Source organism: Brienomyrus brachyistius, chromosome 19, assembly GCF_023856365.1.
Source record: "Brienomyrus brachyistius isolate T26 chromosome 19, BBRACH_0.4, whole genome shotgun sequence".
Classification (NCBI taxonomy): domain Eukaryota; kingdom Metazoa; phylum Chordata; class Actinopteri; order Osteoglossiformes; family Mormyridae; genus Brienomyrus; species Brienomyrus brachyistius.
In genome coordinates, this window is record NC_064551.1 from 11,030,704 (window position 1) to 11,052,948 (window position 22,245).

The window sequence follows — 22,245 nt, forward strand, 5'->3', positions numbered from 1 at the left end:
CTCATCACATTCAGAACTGATACAATGATTTATCAAAAACCGTATTGTTATTCTAAAAACAATGACAGGCACACTAAAAATACACTACTACTCCATCCATCCATTTGAGGCAACAGTGCTAACCACTGCACCGCCATGATATACATTTTTTCGTCATGTGTTTTGTGTTTGCTTAGCTATTATTTGCCTTTTCATGCAATCTCTGTGTCTCCCTAAAAATGCCCTTTGGTGTACTTCAGCATTCCAGTTTAGCAATCACAGAAACACAAAAGCTACCAAGATCTCCATTTCTGCAACGGAATGAATTCTGTCAAACTAGAAGTCTGTCCTGGTCCAGCTGCTGTAGATTTTCCACGTCTTTCAGCTGTGAGAAGGAATCAGTAACTGCATGTGCCGCTTACAAATGGCTGCTTGACAGACAGTGTTTTCCTCATTTTTCTGGAGAGCAACTCTCAGTTCCACTACCAGAACTTCATCTAGTGATACAGGCTATAGACCAGCTCCTGCAGGTGTGGAAAAAGGACAGAGAAAGAATCCTCCATCTTGCTGGGCCTCCTTCCTGCTGACACATACCCAGAAAAAAAATCGGGGCTCCATGAACTTATGGGCTAGTTTCCAAATCGCATTCTTGGATGGGGCTTTGGAAAAACAGAGTGGTTTCGCAGTTTTTAGGTTATTCTATCCACTAGGCTCTATCCAGTGTGTATTGTGCGTATGTTGTAAGTAACATGGCTGCTATGGACCCAGCATTGTGACCTCAAGATGGCAGGTTTCGAAGGAGCCCTTAGTAAAGTCTTAATGGTTTTGTAAGATGCTTGACATTTCCTTGAAAACATATGCATCTTTGATAACAGCCAACTTAACATTCTGTGCCAAAATACCCAGGTGTTGTGAAAGTCTACTCCATGCACAGCAGCAAGTCAACACGTTCAGTACAGTTACTGAGCTCACAAACACACAACATATTTTCTTTATTCAGCTCTGCTTTTGTGAGCCACGTTTTCTAAAATGGCTCCTTGTGTCAGACCCACAACTAAACATCTGTTTGTATTTGATTGTTAATGTCGGTTAGATAGGATCTTGCTGCAGCCTATCAGGAAAAATCAGAAAATGAGTGAAAAGGAGCCGAGTAAAATTAAATATCTTTATTTGAATCACACATAGCGGCAACAAACACATTTCAGATAACTGAAAAGTCATATAAAACAGATTTAACGAAAAATTTACAGCCAATTTCGAGATTGCACAGTGCACAGAAACACTTCACTTTCACCATGTTTTATCCAAAGAATGCTTTTAAAAACAGTTCTGTTTACTGGTGCAAGATATTTTTGCTGTCTAAATATATAGCAAATCAGTGTGGAAACTTGTGTTCGGTCTTGGTTTGCTTCATGCTTTCCACTGAAGTTGGTTTATTATGAGGATGTCAGAGTGCCATCATCTCACCGTAGATCATCAAGGCACCAGTGAGAATGTCTTTGCTCGAGCTTTAGCAAAATGATGCCACATTCAACTCTCTTCATTACTGAGATGTTTGAGATCCTACAAAAGACGGCAAAACCTCAGTCGCATCCACCAAGGGAGTTCGAGCGCGTTAATGGATCCTTTTACGGTTGTTTAAAAGACTTTGTTTATAGTAATCGCACAATCTTCGGCTGTTGGTCGAAAAGCTGTGTGACTAAGGCTCCTGCTACAGCTTTTACGAAAAGATGTCACATATAAAACATTCTTTATTTTTGATTATGATTATAAACACACAACCATATCTTCACATGAATTACTTCACTTTCTTAAAAGTAAGTTTTCAGCTGGAAAAATATTGCATGGTGTTTGAATAAATAGTAAATCATTGTTAGAACAATGATCATCTTCACCCCAACATAAAAAAGAGTTTGACTATGAATCTAAGGTTTGAACGGTAGGAAAATACTTTAGTCAGCCAGTTCTGAAACTTTCCCCTCTTCCGCCAGAGTACAGGGTTTGTTTATTATTAATATTTTTTTTACTGTAAACAGATTAGGGGAACGAATCAGAGCACACAGAAGTACACAGAATTAAAAACTTATTAAAAATATACATTTTTGTTCACAATATCTTGAAAAAAATACTGACACGGTCTTCACTGATTTCTGAACATTTTTGGCTAGGCGTGTTGGGAGATTGCAAGATCATAAGGCTGACTTTGGCAGATAACGCATAACACTTGTATCTATAGTGCATGAAAAAATTGACGATAAAATCCTACAGTGTCAGTTGTCTCAGCTTCCTTTCAGATAAGCAGTTTTTCCGGAAGTATACACATCTTCTTCAGATGTTTCTCATAATATTCGCTTCATACAGTGACACAAGTATTAAATCATCATTATGAGTGAAAACTATCCTCTCTTCTTCCTTCTTCTGTGATCGGGCCAGAAGCCGTGCTTTATGGTCTGGCTGCATCATTTTGGAGGGAGTCTCAGCCTCTGCATGTCAATGCTGTTCCGGCACATCAGGGTGTATTATGCATCTTTATATAGCAGCATCCCACTGAAGATGGTGAGAGGTTCCACAGAGTAGGCCAGCTTGCCCATGACTAGGTCAATACAGACTGTATCTCCCTCCTTCAGGGGTAAGATTATGTTAAAGACAGCAAGGGACCCGGGCGTAGGTTTGGCCTCCGCTGTGGGCTTATTCTCCAGGCCCTCCGGTTGATAACCAGCAGAGTCCACGCGTGCTATACCATAGTTTGACTTGGACAACACAGCCTCGATCTTCTTGTTTTTGTGACCTGTCAAGATGGCACTGAAGAAGTACCTTCCCTCCACTGGTGCTGTGAAGATCCCTGAAGGAAAAGGAAGGAGCACACAGAAATGATATTAATACCCCACGAGCAGGCACTACTTGAAGGACTTCAGGTTCTATATCAACAACAGAAGGTTCTGAAATGACAACAAAATGTACAGTAAAAGCACTACACTAGACACTCCTTTCTCTAGCTCAAGGTTGAACCTCCTTTGACGTGCTACTATGGGTACCTTACCTGTGCTTGCGTCATAGTGACTTCCCTCATTAATGAAGACCTTGTCAAAAATGATGGTTCCTGAGTTGAGCTGGGGGTGGGTGAGGGCAGCCGAGAAGGACAGTCGAGGGACATCGGCATCACTTCCTGGAGACCCTGGAGACAGGATAGTGGTATTGGGAAAACAAAGGATTTGTGCATGTTATTGTGTTGGGTTAACATCAGGAGAGAGAAACCATTTTTTTCTGAGCAAATCACTGCATATGACAGCAAATATTAGCATCCATGAGGATAATAAGAATCATTAAGTGGTATACCTTGTTCACCTCTGAGACCTGAAATAGCAGAAAACATAAATAATGATTAGTGGTCTGATGTGTGCACAGCTGGACAAATCTCCATACTTTTCATTTGCCTGTCATATTCCTTTGTATGAAAACTTTGTAAAATGATGAAGAGACAATGGTAAGATTCAGGAGATGAAGGTCAAAATTCAACATGAATTGGGTGCTGTCAGTATTAACTATAGCTTGTCCAAGGTTATATAAGGTTATCCAGCCGGCTACTGTTTCTGCTATCAACATTAATGTAGAGTGGGAGGTTAGAGGCCAGCTATACCTGGTGGTCCCATACGGCCCGGTAAACCTGGCATTCCTATTGGCCCATCGTTGCCTGGTGGACCCACTGGTCCAGGTGGCCCTACAGGTCCTGTTTCTCCCTGAGGCCCAGGAGGCCCAGGCAGACCTGTCAGAAACAAAGAAGGATTCAGTTCAGAACACTTTACTTGACAGAACACAAATAACATAGTAGTACACTCTTACTTAACGTATTAATTAACCACAAACTAAGTCATGTACTGATCCCATGTTCGTTCATCATTAAACAATCGTAACAGTTCATGTATTCATGCAGTTACTGTATTTGTTCATAGTTTGTACCTGAATAGTAGCTGAGTTACAATGTTACTTGTGCCCTCTTAAGTAACGTGTTACAATAAACTCGTTTGTTTGAATCTCGTCCTTTGGCTTTAACGCTAACATTGTCATGTTAAGTTGCATCAAAAGGTTATATGGAGTTTTCAACAAAATATTTAAATGGCATGTTGCAACAAGGTCAAGATTGAAATGTCCATGTAGACATACATAAAAGTGTTTCCTACCAACAAAGTCTTGGTTTGAGAAATTCAGAAACTCATGGAGGATGTGTAGCATGGAAGAATTAAGGTGCTTGATGTTCCGATGGATTCCATCCAATTGAGTTTTCTGGATTTCGTCGATGAATCCACTGTGGGAGATGACGGTGGTGTTGATATCACTGACACAACTCCAAAGACTGGTGACATGCTTGTTCAGACCCTCCTTGATCTTTTGCAGGTTGTCAGAGACGGAATCCAAGCGACTACAGACATTCTCCATCTTAGACAATCTCTTCTCTAGTCCTTCTCCAGATCGTTTGCAGTCACCCATCTCAACCATGAAGTTGCTGCCAAACCGATGGATCTCCTGACCCATCCGGTCAAAGCGGTTCTTGCTTTCCTCAACATGCTCGCTCATCTCCTGCTGGATTTTGTCAATCTCAGAGATTATCTTGTCCTTGGTGTTGCTCAGATCTGTGATGACGCTGTCATGCTTTTGAACACTGTGTTCAAGCCCCTTCAGTGTGTCGTTGATGGAGCTAAATGTCAGAATAACCTCGGACAGCTCTCCCTGGATGGCCTTCAAATTCCCATGTGATGTACTGCCAATGACACTGTGCCCATCCAATGGCTTTTCAGGACCCAGATCTCCCTCCTCGGTTGGTTGCTCCAAGGTAATTTTGCACTGTCGACTACACTTCTCCACATCCTCCTTCAGACTCCCCACTTCTTCTTGTAGGGATGAGCACACCTGAGAACAAGTACTTTCATCATTGTCTATTCTGTTCCACATGTTATCTATTTGTGTCTGCCAATTGTTAAAAGCCCCGCTTGTGCTGTTTCTCAAAGAATTCACATCATCCTCACACGTTTTACTAAGATTCTGAATCCTTGTTACGATTCTATTGAAATGCTCCCCATTTTCCCCTGTGAGGGCCTTAATCTTGCGAACATCGTGACTGAGGTTCACAATTCTGTCATTCATTGAGTCACCTGTTATACTGAGATCCTTCAGCCTGGTATCAAACTTCTGAATTTCCTCCTCATTAGCAATTATCCTCCACTCCAGTGTCTTCACAGCATCTTCGGTATCATCTCCTCTGCCCGTGCTCTCCTTGGATACACAGGAGTCCGTACAGAGGCTTACTGCTGAGTTTAATTTTTTGTCCATGTAAGATGTTATGTTCTCCAGTTCAACTACACACTTCTCATAGTCATAAACTTTGTTTTTCAGAGTCCCCACGTCAACCTCTAAATTTGTAATTTTGTTGCGATGCTCATTGAAGTGATGCATAAATAAATTCTGGTGGTTATTTAGTTCCTTATGAAGGTAATCCTTTAAGTCATTCTCCATGTAAGCACAATTCTCCTCTGTCTTCTGCACTGTGCTATTCAGCCGTCGCTCCAAGTCATGCAAGTGGCTGTTGAACCTTTCTTCAGTCACCCTTGAGATGCCTCCAGCCCCACTAGTCCCGGTCAGTTCCTTTTCTAAACGGTCACTTAGGACATCCTGGGCCTTCTCAGCTGAGCTCATCTTCCGCTCCATGTCTCTGAGTCTCCTGGTCAAGTCACTCACCTGGTCACAACAGGCTTGGGATCGTGTCGAATCCCTGCGCATGTTGTCCAACATTTGTCCATGCTTCTGGTTTAGGGAGCTGACAAGCTTCTCCAAGGCAAGGATCTTCTCACGGTCCTTCTGTTGTTGCCACTGCAGATCCTCAATGCCAGACTGGCAAGCGGCGCAAGACAGGCTCACTCGGTGCTCCAGCTCTCTCAAGATCTCCTCCTTCATCACTGAGAGCTGACTTCCATCTGGTATTTTCAGGTCATTGCTGCCACCCTTGCCATTAACAAGGTGGTTGTTAATGCTGACCAGCGTCTTGTCATGGGCTCGGGTCATATTGTCCAGCTGATCCAGCTTGGCCTGTATGCTGTGGATGGTCTCTTTTATCTCTGGCTGTGCAGCATCTGCTAGGTTCTTGCCAGTGATACCAGGCTTACGTAGCTCCTCCTGGAACTTCTCGTTCATGCTCCGGAGAGTAGACTGCAAGTCGTGGAGATCTTTGGTTAAACTCTGGATCTTGTCCTCCAGCTGCTTCATCTTATCATAGTCACCTCTCCCTAGAGTAGAAAGGACCTGCAGGTCACACTCACAGCAGTTTATTCTTATAATTTTGAGAAAGTTTATTTGAAATGTACACATCTCTACCTATCCAGTCACCAAATAAATATTGTGTTTAGTACTGGAATAACATACCATAGTAACTAGTGGCATCATATGCAAAAAGCTGACATACCGTCTCGACCAGTTTGACCCGGGTTAGTGCTGGAGCCAGCCTGTCCTGGACGGGATGGCTTGGGCCGAGGTCCAGAGGTCGAGATTTGGGTGATGGATGGCTCGTTCGATCCCTCACTACAATCGTCCCCAGAATAGCCATTACAGCATTTCCACTCCATTTCTGTCACCATCTTGTAGGCCACCTTGTACCGAGGCCTCATGTAGGTCCGATACCTGAAGTCGGCAAAATAGGGGACTGATTCCACATTTTTATATGCAGTAAACAATAAACTCAACTGAAACTGTAAACTCTGCAGAAACCTTTCATCATCCAACTTCAACACAAGGCTAATGGGTGAGCCTGGAGCTTATCCCAGACTGCACTGGGCACCAAGCTGGGGAACACCCTGAGGGAGATATCAATTCATAAAAGGCCAAATGTGGGATCTTATGCCAATATGTCTCATACTATTCGGTAATGATTTGGGGATTGTATAATACTCAGACTTATTTTGTAAATAATTCTGATTAATTATTATTCAGTCATCTGAAATGTACTTAATTAACAAATATTCATTATAATTAGGCTGTAGTCTATTCATTATACATAAGCCTTTTAGGCGTAGATCACAGAGGTGTGTGTAAAGGGTCTGTATAAGCGACCAGGACAGTCCTTTTTGATAAACAAAGTATTCCATGGCAGTTTTCCACTGCCATTTAAAACCAGGTTGCACCCAAGACGTACCACTGAGAGACAGTTTTCCATTGTAAATTATCCGAGCCGTACTCAAGCCATACTCAAGCCATACTCAAGCCATGCTCAAGCCATACCCAACCTCCCACTAGTGTACTATATGTACTATAGAACAGCTGAATAGAAAGGATTCATGATGCAAATTTATGCAAGCCGATACTAATTGTGCTAGCGTTTGATGCTAACCCAACATGTAGATTCCCACAGACTAGTGCAAGCAGAAACACACAGTTAAATAATAATAATAATAATAATAATAATAATAATTGCAGAGGTGGAAAGTTCAGGCCCAGAAAATGAAAATCCAGACCAAGATGTTGTTCCAACTAACCAGTTGAGTACTCTCCCAATGTAACTATTTATATTCAACTGGTTATTTGAAACAAAATCTTGGTCTGGATTAGTCCTTTTTGAAGCCGAACTTTCCACCACTGAATAACTGCAAATAGTAAATCATAATGCACACCGTGTGAAAAATAAACAAGCTTCTCTTCGGTTTTATGTCACTGTTGCCCTCCTTTACCGAGCTGACCCTGCTGCAGTGGAAAACCGAAGTGACCGGGAACTAGTAACTAGTGTCTCTTGGCGATATGGCTTGGGAACAGCCTGGTTCCTGTATGCCAGTGGAAAAGCGGCACCAGTGTACAGCTCCTCAACCATAGGTTTGGTTGAGCTATGAACTAAATGATGGCGCTAAGTCTGATAGTTTTGATAACCCAGTTTGTACTCTACCACTTTGTACTGGTTAACAAGGTCACATCAATCTCATGCATGCCCTGGACACCGAGTAGTCAGGCAACCTTTCTCTGTTTTTTGAGTGGTTACTGCAGTGTAAGGGTTAATGTGATTGGTTGAGAGTATAACACGATGTGTAGACATGATGCGTTGAGAATATACAGGTGTGGAGCACCTGGGGGTGGGAAGCAGCAGCACTGCCCACTGAATTGCCTCAATCTGAGAAACCTCAACCTGTTCCTGAGTTCTACTTGCTATACGGCAGGATTTCTTTCATTTCCAAAAGAAATATAAAGCAATCTCTCCATGTCATAGTTAATGAAGGATATTTCACATTTTTAGACCATTAATAACTTCTCGCTTTGCCTGCTGAAAAGTCATTGTTGGGTGAAGAAAAACGCGGCTTTCAGCATTTTCTGGCTCATTAAGGTCGCGTTTATTTTAAACGTCTTTTTCGGAGAAAAAATTATACGAAAAATCAAAAGCAAACCTAATTTCAGCTCAGACATGCCGTAAAAAAAAAATAATAAAAATACCTGTCTTGTAATATACCTGATCTTGCCATTTAAATTTTAACTTTAATTTTAATTTAATTTTGCTTGGTTTCAAAATGAACATGTACATTTATATACTTATTACAACAACAAACAAACAAATTTATTTTTATATAGCGCATTATCACAACATTACATTGTCTCAAAGCGCTTTACAGTATCCTCACCCAAAGCCCCCAGTGAGTAAGCCATAGGCGACAGTGGCAAGGAAAAACTCCCTAGAAGGAAAATTACCAATTTATATTTACTCTGCGCCCCTAGTTGTAAAGGTTAACAAATAGATTATATATAATTATTTAGCCTAAATTCTAAGCATCACTACTCTGATTTCCATTTCTGACTTTTAAAAAAATGAAAAAAAGCATTATTGCACAACATCCCTATTCTGAAGACCCTGGGCTGATTTTATTTAATTTTTTTTAAGTCAGCTGTTAATTTTTCCTGTTTGCTATGTACAGTGGTGATCTAATTTCGAAGAATTTCCCATTTGCACAAAGAATGACTTATGAATATACTTAAGGCACGTGTACAAAGCAGTCCAGAACTGCATTTTATTTTCACCACAGCAGAAGGAGGATTGTAAAACAAGGCAGTAATTGACCATAACGTTCCTATGACACGCACTTATTACGAATCACTTAAAAATAAAGGAAGCCTCTCCTTTTATCTGCTGTTAGAGAGGAAGAGGTAACGGCATTAGTCACCTGCGTAATTCCTGCAGTGGTCTGACTGTGAATCTTGGAATTGTATGTAGTCTCATTCTTAGCATAGCGCTCACTGTGTAGCCAATCCGGGAATGTGGGATTAAGCACTTACATCTGGATTGTGCGTGTAGGCTGCCATTGGGGATCCGGAGCCAAGCGGCTGTTAACAGAAGACCTTTATGCATGCCCGGAACCCTCACAAAGAACTCTCCATCTGCACAGGTTTCCAGCACTAAAGTTTCTCCTGTCTTACCCATGAAAACACAGCTCCTGTAGAAGAAGCACTGCTAAAAACACTGGGTATTTAGACCTTTCTACATGTTTTTTTTTCCTCTGTTCGGCTTATGTGTCTGCAGGCCAGAGGCTGGCTGAGTGGTGGATTTCATCTGCTGTCAATATTCTTTCTTTTCACCTCCAACCATGTTATTTATGCTACATGACTGTGGTTACATGACTGTGCTACATGAATGTGGTTACATGACTGTGGTTACATGACTGTGCTACATGATTGTGCTACATGAATGTGGTTACATGACTGTGCAACATGACTGTGGTAACATAACTGTGCTACATGACTGTGCTACATGAGTGTTGATAATAAAACATTTCAATAGTAGAAAGCTTTCACAAGTCACCTGCATATTGACGCAGCACTGCTGTTCTCCCATAAAATCATCTGCAGCCATCTGTCTGGCAGCTGACATCCTCATTTACTGCTCACTTTTTTCTTCCCCTCTCCAGTGACAGGATGTGACACGTGCATCAGCAATAAACTTCCTCTCTCCTCAAGCCGCAGCAAGTGGGCAGCTAAGATTTAAACTATTGCTTCATGGCTGCAGCTGTTAATAATTTTGAAGAACCTTTGCAAACCGTTTCTGCCTGTGTATTTATTTAGTGTTATAGAACACCAAGAGGTCTGCAGTGACTAAAACTTTTGATCACACAGTTCCTTCCAAATAATACAATATCGTACAATAAGAGGTATCCATCGACTCACATCCGGGTTATGTTCCGGAAGTGATGACATAAGTCAATTTGGACGTTTCTCAACCAGTAAAGGGGAGAGGTCAAATATACTGTATAATTTAAGATACAATATCACACACATTTGACCAAATGGTGGCACCGCAGTTTGTTTCTTGCTGCATGTCGCACACATGGATGTCTGCTAAGATCCAATATGTCTGCTTCGGATGTCTGTCGGTAAATTTCATTAAGGCTCTCAGGAGATGCAAGTACAATCGGACATTGCTCAATAGGAAGTCGATAGATGACTGTATATAAATAGGACACTTTTTGACTTAATATTTACTTACAGCCACTTACTTACGTGAAAGAGTTCAGTGGATGGATACTTACGACACAACGCGTGTGCACTGACCCTGCCCCCATGAGCAGGGCTGGTAGTCCGGCTTCACGTAGGTCTCCACTCCATCCTCCACTACACAGCTCACTGTCCGCGTCACCACATATGCACACCAGTTTCTGCGGGGATGAGCGAAGGTCAACATGACTATCCAGCAGGTACAGTGGTGGGGCACTTCTGCTTCTCAATAAATCGCTCATTGATTTTTTTTTAAGAACATTGTATAGAGTAATTAAAAACGCAACTAGGCTTAAATGCTTGTCGTGCTCTTCTGGAATAGAAAGGACATATGTACAGTAACTGCATAGCCCTGATTCCCTGCTTCTTATGTGAGTTCATACGCCTCATCTTCCCCACGCAATAAGGTTCATTTGATAATAATGAGTCCGCTGAGACGATGCGACCCACTGGGGTAACCCCCGGCCATCAGCTCAGCAGGCCTTCGTACGTGTTCTTGAGACTGGTCTCAGCATGACAGAAAGAGAGCTGGACCCAGTTAAACAGCGGTCCTAGCCCCTGGGCCATGTGCAAACAGCTAGAGTTGGCAAGCTAACATAAGCTTTGATCAGTGCCCCCTAGTGGCACAGACCTCTTATAACCGCTAAACATTTTGCCGGGACCACCACTGCAAAGCAGCACAAATGTATGAGGGCTTCATTAAGAAGGAAGCATCACCTTTATCCTCCTAAAGAACCACAAACATCTCAATAGCATAAGGGTGCATCCCCAGCCTTATATACTATGCTATCAGGTATAAAGTTTCAAGCTTTCTTGTGACCTTTACCACAATAAGGTTTTAGAAAAGCTTGCTGGAGAAAACTAGTATTAACCGAAGAAGGGAATGTATATTCACACAGGGAGCAAAGGTTAAATCCAAATCTGTAAGCTTGGGCAGTGAGGAGATTGTGTTACCCTCTGAGAGTTATACCATAGCTAATTTTCCATTCCTGTTTCAGAAAGATTATCTCTGATTTACCCAATTTTAAATATAAATCCCTAAAATGAGGACCCTGCTTTTATGTAGTACTTTTTTTTTTTTTACCACAAAGAGCTGAGAAACACTGGTGAAATCACCTTCAATGAATACAATATATTACTGCCAGTCAGGGCACAGTGACCAGCTTCTGTAATTATCCACTCGGGTAATTATGCGACACATCCTAGCCAGTTATCATTTTGCTGTAACACCACGTCTCCATGCTTTCCAGCATTTTCACTAGCTGTTCTGCAGCCGTTATGAAAAGTATTCGCTTTTGACACACTTACAGTCCTCCCTAACCCCATTCACCACAGTGTCAAGTCCAGATGGCCCACAGAGAAAAAAATACTTCTTGGCAAGATTGCCTGTCCTCAGTTTGCTGTCTCTCTGTGCCCAACACAAACTGCGACAACTTAATCTATCAGAGAAACCTCTTTCACGGGCTCCTCTAATCTCCACACAGTTAAAAATGCCGTCCCTTCATTGTCATATTTTCCAAGGAGTCACTAGCACATGTAACTGCCAGAGGTAACCGAGTTCATACTGTGACCTGCAGAACTTTCCAGGGACAGAGAGGCACTGGTTAATGTCTGGTTCAGGGTTCAAGTGACATTAAAGGAAAGCAATACCATGCTTAAGTGGCTAAAGTCTTCAGAAGCCAAGAATTATATTTTTTAAATGTTTGATTCACAAAAAAGAACATGGGTAATGTGAAACTATATGGAACTTATTTGAAAACAGACTGAAAGATTCAGGCAATCCAATGCCTCTAATTCATGTGCCTCAAAACGCATTTAGCCGTTCGTCGTGCAGCTGAGTCATCAGCATTGTTAGATAAAAAAAATAAGTGCCACTATGTCAAAATAAGGATCCCCCATGGGTCCAGTGCAATGACTGTAAAAGTTCAATGAATACAATGAGCTTTCCTGGTGAGATTTTCCACATGATGAGCTTTTTTAGTGGCCTAGGGAGCCATGTCGCGACCCCGGACCTCCTCCGGCTCCTTCAGTGTCCGTTAGGCCAGTGTTTTGACCTCCAAGCCGATATGCATGAAGCGGCACAGCACACTTCTGACAAGGCACAGCACGGCCCGCTGAACGCGAGAGGGGTGAAGGATCCGATTCCCCTAGAGGCCGCACATTTCCTGGAAATTCCTGCAAAGAATTTATTTCAGAACGTGTGACTGAGAAACACTCCCTCTGTACTAAGATCGGTGCGCGTGCAGCATGCCTGAAACTATGCGTTCAGTTCAATTCAAAGCATATTAGACAAATACTGTATGTGCAACATCCTTCAACCAAACGGCTATTCAGACACAATATTCAGAAACAATATTCTCTACGGCCTGGTAATATTCTTTATGTGAAGAAAAAAGAAAAAAAAATCATTGATTGTTTAGGAAGTGTCTATATCCATAGGATAGAAAAGTCCATGTTAAAGAACATTCTAAATAAGGCTGACACTCTTACAGATAAGCTATCAGACGCCCAACCTTTGTCTTGTTCTGTCTTTTCTCACCCTCCCAGAATAAAACATAAAAAACTATATAAATTACATCAGCAGGTCAGAAGACATTTCATTATTTTCATGTTAAAATATATTTCCCCCCAGTTTGACATTTATCATATTGCCACACTGTAAACTGCTGGGAATGTATATAAATTAACTGGAAAAGTGACTTGAAAGCATAGCGAGGTCTTATTCTGGAGTCAAGTCAACGTATTGCCACAATGTCCTGCCAAGCAGTGGAAAAAGGTCTGATTTACCTCCATAACTCTCTCCAACGGTCTGGCTATATGCTGAAGGGGAGAGCGGCCAAAGGACGAAAATAAGGAAAAGCGGGGCTCTTTGTTCCCTGCAGTCACACTAACTTCCCCGCTTGAATGCCTGTTCTGAACATTTCTCATCATTTCCACTCACAGGAACAGTAGCCATTTGTATCTCCACTTTGCACTGCACTGAATTACAGAGATTGCATCTGAGCAGGCTTGGGTTGAACAGCATGTGTGCATTTGTCAAAGGCATTTCTCAGAGGCCCTCTGTCCAGTCAAACAAGTTATAGCTGGGAAGAAACAGCCGGAGTCATGTTTGTGTGTTAAGGTGTTTATACAAGGTTAAAAAAATGATGACTATGATGGTAAGGATGGAAATAAATCAAAATGCAAAGCCATGTGTAGCTCCTAAAACTGGGTTACACGGCTGGCTGCCTGCGGCAGTATGAATAATCACTGCGCTGGTGTGTTGGGTGAAAACAGCCTCAAGCATGAAAGTCGTTTTGGTATCGAAAACGAGCATCAACAGCAGAGAAATGAAAAAAAATTAAACCTGTAACGTTAACCTTTGACAACCGAAACTGACTGGCAGAGGTAAAATAAACCGTAATGATACAGTGACTCCTGCCTCTCTCCAAAAGCTCGTGTTTTAACTCTGCCGGAGAGTTTGCTGCAGGGAGAGTGAAGCTGTGAGCTGAAACATAACTGTGTGTATCCTGTAATCACCACCCACAAGATTCACCATGATATTCCCCATTTGTTTCGGTTACAGTAATGAATGTGAATGTCATTGCCGTCACAGACTCACCATAGCGCCCTGCATCCCCCACATATAGCCGTAATGCTCGGGCTGCCAGATAACAGTAACTGCACCTTAATCTGTCAGCGCTACATCAGCAGCAGGCCGTTTAGTGCTGCAGCAGGCCGTTAATGCTGCCCCAAACCGGTGCCCGATCACCTCCCGCCTCACAACACGCCATCTCATTATTTTTTACAGCACTGTTCCAGCATTATCAGTGTTGCTTAAGCCCACTAGCTCTGTATTTATGCAGCACTTAAGCCGTGCTACTTGCAATTACGACCTGGGAGGTACCACAGTAACCAATAGGCAGCGTTGTGATGTCTGCATCCCCTTCACTCTTGCAAGTAAAACACATAACAGGGAACGGACTCTACATCGGGCAGGTTCAGCTGTCCAAGAGCTTTTAAGACAATTTTGCTATTAATGAAACAAGTAGACAGATATACAAAGGTATTAGTGTTTCTGGCCGCAGGCGTAGGAGACAGTTATCGCTGAGACATTATAAATTATTTAAGTGCGTGCATGAATGTATAATTTATACTTCATAAATTGTTTCATATTTAAATCCATCCATCCATTTTCCAAACCACTTATCCTTCTGGGTCATGGGCATATTTAAATAAGAAGAAAAAACTTTTATCTAAATGTAAATTGAATAAATACAGCCATGCTTCAATATGTACAATTGGACAATGAATGACTTCGGGCATTTTTACAGTTTTCTAAACATTGCCCTAAGAGTTCAGGATTCAGTGCCCATTCCGCTTAGCCAGTGAACAGTAACAGAGCCCTGGGCAGGAGGGCGTCCCAGACGGGATGCAGCACATCACAGGGCACTCAGTCGGGGTGATTTAGGGAAACCCGAACATCAAACTACAGGGTTCCGGACAACAGGAGGAAACACACACAAATACAGGGACAACATGGGGGCTGGGATTCACACTCCTAATCCTGGGGGGGGGTTACTGTGTTATCCACAAAAACACCCTGCAGCACTCATTATAACATGAAATGTATCACTGTAGTGCACGTGTTCTATGAAAAAGGTTAATTGCCAATTAAATAACCAGCACCCTGAGTTTATGGTAATAATCTCTTTAATAATCTAATTATTGAGTGTCCTTTATCCTGCATCGTGTCATGTGGGGAGATTAAATTAACAGTGCCCACCTGGACTGGACTGGACCCCCCCCCCAGCATCCGCCACCCCCCACACACATCCTACGGCCAGCCAGTGGATGTTGACTCTACACAATCTCATTCACGTTTTCTCACAGCCACTGGGGTCGTTTCAGAGCATTTAGCAGGAACTGCTGAGGACCAAAACAGAGGAACCTGGCCGGCCCATTTCTCAGACACCAATGGGCCACTGAAACGGTGCTCAACAATGATACATCCAGCAGACCCAGCTGCTTCTGATTGGCCGATCCATGCCAAGCTTCATCTTAAGGTCTGTCAGCTAAAGCAAACGCCAAAGGGAACTGAGGATACTGGCGTTTGCATTCGAAACATGCAATGAGATGGGAAGCGACATGAGTATTTATTTAGCATTAGGTACATGGTCTGGTCATTGATGTCAGGTATTATTACTAAGGCAGATAAAGGATATCACCGACTGCTTCCATCTAATCCATGTTTTCACTCAAGCTGCAGAACCAAACCATGTTCCTGTCCAAACCACATCAAGAGAAGGAGTCTTCAATGTGGATGTCAGGCTGATTCAAGTGTACAAAGCCAACATAATGTGGTCCCAAGTAAACTCCGGCTAGGCTGCCTTCCAAATGCAGATCACGGGATTCTCGAGAACAAAACAACAACAATATCATATTTATATTGTTATCTGAAGGAAACAACCTTTTTATAAGCAGAAAAGAACAGGCTGGAAGCTGGCACCTTCAGATAAAAACGTAATATCTTGGTCTTCGGCCAAGTTTCTCAAATTAAAACCTTTATACATCTCAGTAAATTAATTTGACCTCAAATGCATGTATCACCTTATATATTTTTGGTACTTTTAAGTATATACATATGTCTATCTCGCCATTTACTATACCGACTTGTCCTAATATGTGTGTGCGTATGTGTGTGTAATGATATATATTCACTTTTAATAATTATTCAGTGTGAGATTATTTCCTAACAATAATACTCTTGAGGAACTTTTTTTTTTCCTACCCAGACCTCACCAATCACTTTTAATGACCGACTCCACTGGTAAATTATTTCAGGATGCTCGCTCATTAAACAGCATATTCTTAGACGAGACAGCCCAAAGCTCTCCTTGCCAGGAGTCCCAATGCTGCATGGTCTGTTAAGCTGCAGTCCTCTGCCATTCCCACACATCCCATAATTCCATTTTAATCGCAGAGCCCCTAAACCAAGAACATGCGGCATTTAGGCATGTTCTGCAGAACGCCATTGGTGGCCTGTGTGCTAATGTCCCTGATTCCTGATGACACTCGCGGCATTGACTGCAATTATGCTGACACAATGGAGGCTTCCAGATAAACTAACTAGATGTTTATGTTTGATACACATTGTATATAATGTACCTTCTATGCTACATTCAGCTATTGTTTACCAGTCAGCGAAGCAGGTTTTAAACACATTCAAACTCCAAAGCATGTACTTATTGTTTTTTTACATGTTATTGCTTTGGTTTACCCAAGTGTCACAAGGTCACTAATCTGCACCTTGTGTGTAACTCTTATCAAATCTCCTCACATCCTTTCACTTAGCTTCGTCCGGCTAACATGCGCTAACTTCTGACTTTTTAATACTTAAGATAAGGACTGGGCTCACGCAGCTGACATCCAAAGTATGGTGTTTATACGCAGAGTGATGAGACTGGGCCCCCAGAGGAGGACAGTTGGACCCTGGGCGCTGCGTCAGGCCGCTGTCGTCGCCGACGAGGCGCGGGGCCACGCGAGCATGACGCCACGAGGGCCGGCCTCTCAGGGAAACCACCGTCACTCTCTGTGGTCACATGTTTCCCAAGAGGGCTTCGGGGAATCCAGCATGTCTCTGAGTTTCGGGAACCGTCCCGCGGCAAGGAGCCAGGTTCAGAGACGCCCATTAGGAGCACAGGGAGTCGCAGACCTTCGCTGTAAACACTGTGACATCCCGTCTGGCTGTGCCTCTTGGCACAGACAGGCCCCCAGCTGAGAGCCAGCTGACGGACGGAGCCCTTGGGAACATCCCCCACCCCAATTCCAGTTTTATGACCGCATCTATCCCCTAAACCAGAAACACTGCTCTGTTTGAAAAATTGGCTGTTAAGATTTGGCCATTTACACTGGTCTGTCACCACATAGAGAACCAAACGACATCTGTCCAACCACCAGCATCTGTCCAGCGTAACAATTAGGTAGAGGCTATAGTACCCTTAGGCTTTATTATCTATCTATCTATCTATCTATCTATCTATCTATCTATCTATCTATCTATCGATCGATCGATCGATCGATCCAACAATTCATCTACCATCCACAGCTCAGAGGCAGCTCCTTCCAATACGTGTCATAACCTTTAATTATAATAATATGATGCTTTTAACTCACTATCCAGATGACTGGATCAGCGACAGCTAGAATTTCAGTTTACTGAGCATACAGGTTGTACGTTATTACCGACAACTGAATTTAATTTCCCATAATGCACTAGGATTTCTGAAATTATTTTTTAATTGTAGAATTCTGTTCAAATTGAAGTGTTAAAACTAAAAAAAAAAAAGAAATGCTAGACTCTAGATGAGCCACCCGCACATCTGTGCAAACAAACGCTCAGGCCGCCACACTAGCAGGACCCGCCTTCTCTGGGCCCTGGATAGGGGGGGGGGGGGATTTGTCTGCTGCTGTCTCCCCAAGTGCCCGTGTCGCAGGACTGGAGGGGCGTCCCACATGACACGTGTGCTGACAGCAGAGGCTTTGGAGTGACATTCCAGGAGGGGGTTTCACAGCGTCTTGTCTATTTAAATTCCATGGAGGTGCTCCCCAAACACGCACGGCACGCACACAAGTTAAGCCTTTCAAACGAGCGAAGTCAAACAAGTCGCACTTAACACTGCGTACAGTTGGCACAGCCTCCGCAGTGCACCACAGCTAATCAAGCCCCGCAGGGCGAGCGTACTGTCACAGAGACCCAGCACAGGCCAGCTAGGCCAGACTTTGTTATGGTTTGCTGTCTCACACAAACCTGCTATTTGAAATTAGTGAAATTACTTTAAAAAACCTTGAGTTGCATAAGCCCAGAGGTCTGGAGGCCCTGATCACGCCACCGTCTGAGAACTTTCCACATCACACCCACTTAATTACATGACACCAGTACATGTCCTCAAGGGACGCTTGTTGGACTGGGGACAGCAGCACATTACATTTAATGCCACAGTTATTCTCCTATAAGCTAAATAGCTAATAGCTTAAATATGGCTCAGAATTAGCCTGCATATATTCCATTATTAATCTGTAAACAAGGTTTTTCATGTCTTCTAACACATGTACAGTTATGTTTCAATCTTTTAATCTACTTCCTGGGTTAGAACCTGTAATCTTTCTGTCACTAGTTGCCACAACACTTATTTGAGCTAAACAAAGTCACGTTTTTTTGTGGAACGGTAATATATTAATGTTTCAATATTTTATCACTATACAGCACATATTCCCCAAAACAACTACAAGATTTTTCGTAACACTTTATAAATTATGACACACATTATAAATGCTCTGTGAAGCGTTCATCTATAATGCCCTATAAATAGCTTCATAATGCATTATAATGGTAAGTATGATGCATCATGAAGCCAGTTATAGTGCAGGACACATCCGGGCATTGATAATGCACAATAAACATGGCTAAAATGTACTATGCCTTTTTCTAAATATTTATAGCCGTAATTTTAATACTTTATGAATGCATTATAATGCACCATTAATGTATCTATAATGCATTTATATGACAGCTTTAATTAAAACGTTATCGCTTTTTGATATACCTGCAGCGCAGACTTGTTTCCAGGTTTATTCTCTTTTTGTTTTATTTTCCTGGAAATGCAGTGAATGATTCGGTCATGTTATACTAGGAAGAGCTTTAAATACTTAACACTTACAACATTTCCTCTGGGGCCTCGTATACTCCGTTAAGGATAGCGATCTGTCTCTATTATGCTCTTTGAATTCCTTGTGTTGTCTTAACATTTCTATTAAAATCTCGTCCTAAAGATCAAAATTGTCACTTGCCAAATGTAATTTTGCCATATTCGCCATAATCACACGAAGAGAGGAAAAACGCTGGACGGATTCAAAAACGAAACAACTTTTCTATCAACTTCTCCCAGTCTCAGTCATTCTAAATAGTTAATAAGGCGCAAGTTCCCGTGTTTTCTTGCATTAGGCAATTTATGTGACAGAATTTTTATGGTTGCTAAATTCGGGAAAGTTTGTAATGTCAGTAAACGTATTTCGATGAACATTTTAACTTATATAGCCAAATGGATATACTTTTACATATTATACTACACAGTACGTACGCGACCTAAATAAAAGCAAATGTTGAAAAACGAGTGTAAATCTCTGATTTAAATTTGTTCAGCGAAAAGAAAAACTTCCAAAAAATACTGTACCTGTGTCTGCTCGCTGCTCTTGCCCCATTCTGCGTCTGGGGTTGATTTTGCGCCCCGAAAGAATTATATCTACTAGGAAAGGATGCGCTCCAGACTGTGCAAGATAAAAACGTAAAAACTAAGAAAAAATACAGAAAAGATACTGCCATCCTTAGAAAAAAAGCTCACACTATAGACTCCAACATACACTAATATTCCAAAAATACCCGTAAAAAATAAGAGATCGCCTGTTTCCAAAGAACACTCCAAGTTTTCCAGATCCCAGAAATGAATCGTAAACGGTAACGTGGAAATCCGTAGTGACGCACGCTGCCACTTTCGAGTACGTGAAGTTCATGCTATTTTTCCATAATGATTTTCTTGCGTACTGTCCAAGGAAAATATTTTATTTGTCTATTTATTGGTCGTTTTATATTCAAAATGATATTTTATTATCTTCAGCAAATAATATGTAGTATGTATGTAGCAAATAATGAGAGTCATATGAAATTATTTCCCATTGATGTAGCCTAAATGACTGAAGACTTCACTCCCAATAACTTCAGTGTTATTCGTACGAAGTGGTGGTAGTACTCACGGAACTATAAAACATCGGCCTTCCTCTATGCTTTAACATATACCCAATCTCTCTCTCTCTCTCTCTCTCTCTCTCTCTCTCTCAGGCATATACTCACTCTTCCCGTCCTCTCTCTGCTCCCCCACCGGTACCCGCTACACTCCTATATCCTACGCTTCCAAAAAGTTCGCCCATGAGGATTCCAGAAAAAAAAACCTCCCACATTGTACTTATCAGGGTAGAGAATCATACACAGGAAAGTTCCGATTATCTAAATGAAAGCAAACCGCAACGTGTTTTATAAAAGTCTTTATTAGATGGGCAGCCTATATCCAAGTCTATTTATTTATTTATTTTTAGGATAAAGCTATGTTTTTTATATTTTCTGTGCTATGACTTCAGTTTAAACATCTGTTTTTGGTTAGACACCCTTTTCAGGGCGAACTGTTGAACAATAAAACTTTCTGTGCACTTTTTGTCATTGTTAGATTATTATTATTTTTTATTTTGTAAGTAAGAACCCTGTTAAAATGCCCTTATCAACTTCTCATGCTTCTCTGTCATGTAGATTTTATGGATATAAGTATGAAGATGGACAGGATATTTTAATCAACCTTTAACTGACCCGTTCTCCTCCGCTTGTTTTCACCGATAGACAGATTGATATTTCCTTCACGCTGCCGTCGCTCTGCCTTACCTCCGCTCACCCCCCCCCCCCCCCCCCCCCCACCCCCCCCGGAGGGTGCTGTGGAAAAATGTCCTCTCCTTTCTGGAGATGCAGATTTCTTGCCGGATAAATGCTCGTGTGCTCTGGTCACATTGCCATAGCTGGCTTATTTTCTCCCTCGTTAATCATGCGGCCCGTTCACCGGACCTGCTTCCTCCTGGCCCTGAGTTTCACTCAAAGCCATCTACAGTATTGTTCAACAGTTGTGACCAAGCATCCTAAAGTGTCACAGGCAAACCAGAGCTGTAGAGAGTAGCACTCATTGCTTAGCATGCAGGGAATCTGCATGTTCTCTCCTGGTTTACTCCAAGTAATCTGGGTTACTCCCATCGTCCAAAGACATGCAGTTAGGCAAACTAGCATCTCTGCATTGCCCATAGTGTATGACTGAGTGCGCTGTGGCAGGTTACGTGTCCAGTGTTGGCATCCTGTCCAGGGTGGAACCCTGCCTTGCGAACACTGCTGTCTGAGTTGGCTTCAGGTTCCCCAGTGAATCTCCTCAGGATTAGTGATCTGATGATTAATGGATTGCTAGGTGGGTAGTGTACAGTACTCCTCTGAAATTTTGCCGTCTTTTCCAGGAGACGTTAAAGTTTGTTCCTCTCCTGACTGTCGCAGTGCCCAATACTTATTTGAAAGATACAAATTCACATGGAATTCTTAAAAAAAGAAAGAAGAAAATCCTGTTTTCAAGCTTAAACTATTTAGCAGAGTAGTTTTTATAAATGGATACTAGAGGCAGTAAGTAATTGAAATTATTAGTCATCAGTCGTGACACGACCTGGGCTGACTGTCGAGGAATACTGACCAATGCATTGCCAATGGACTGGTCGTGCTTTTCAATAAAAATAAAATGCTGGATGCCAGGATACCTCAATAGGTGACTCTGGAACATCACACATGCAGGTTAAGGCAGGGGTACCCAACTCCAGTCCTGGGGGGCCAGAGCCCTGCACATTTTTGGGTTTCCTCTCATTTAACACACCTGATTCAACTCCTTGTGCTAATTACCACACAGCTCTTGAGCTGAATCATTTATGTTGGAACAGGGAAAGAACTGAGCTACACAGGGCTCCACCCCCCCCCCCACCCCCCCAGGACTGGAGTTCGGCATCTCTGGGTTGGGAGGTTTAAATCCTGCCTCCATTCTTTTTGTGGATTTTACTAATTCTCCCTGTGTCTTGCAGGTTTCCTTCCACGTTATTAGGCAATTTGGCATCAATAATTTGCCCAAAGTGTTCCCTGTACAGAACTGGCTTCCCATCTAG

The 22,245-nt window shown here is 42.2% G+C and overlaps 1 protein-coding gene across 1 annotated transcript; it reads right to left on the minus strand.

Annotated features, from left to right (window-relative positions):
• Positions 1–1,130: 1,130 nt before the first annotated feature.
• On the minus strand, positions 1,131–20,361 carry emilin1a (elastin microfibril interfacer 1a). The gene is made up of 8 exons (XM_048985765.1): positions 19,695–20,361; positions 10,518–10,643; positions 6,431–6,645; positions 4,158–6,254; positions 3,617–3,742; positions 3,316–3,333; positions 3,020–3,154; positions 1,131–2,821 (listed from the first exon to the last, which is right to left on the minus strand). Exons 1-8 carry the CDS (start codon positions 19,841–19,843, stop codon positions 2,499–2,501), a joined length of 3,189 nt encoding a protein of 1,062 aa, XP_048841722.1. The 5' UTR covers positions 19,844–20,361; the 3' UTR covers positions 1,131–2,498.
• Between the last annotated feature and the right edge of the window lie 1,884 nt (positions 20,362–22,245).

Excerpts from the sequence above, each read along its gene's own strand:
- emilin1a (XM_048985765.1), bottom strand. The coding sequence starts at position 19,843 with ATGGCAGTATCTTTTCTGTATTTTTTCTTAGTTTTTACGTTTTTATCT. Across the intron at positions 10,644-19,694 it reads AGAGCAGCGAGCAGACACAG|AAACTGGTGTGCATATGTGG; the intron begins GTACAGTATTTT and ends TCATCCCCGCAG. Across the intron at positions 6,646-10,517 it reads CAGTGCACACGCGTTGTGTC|GTATCGGACCTACATGAGGC; the intron begins GTAAGTATCCAT and ends TGCCGACTTCAG.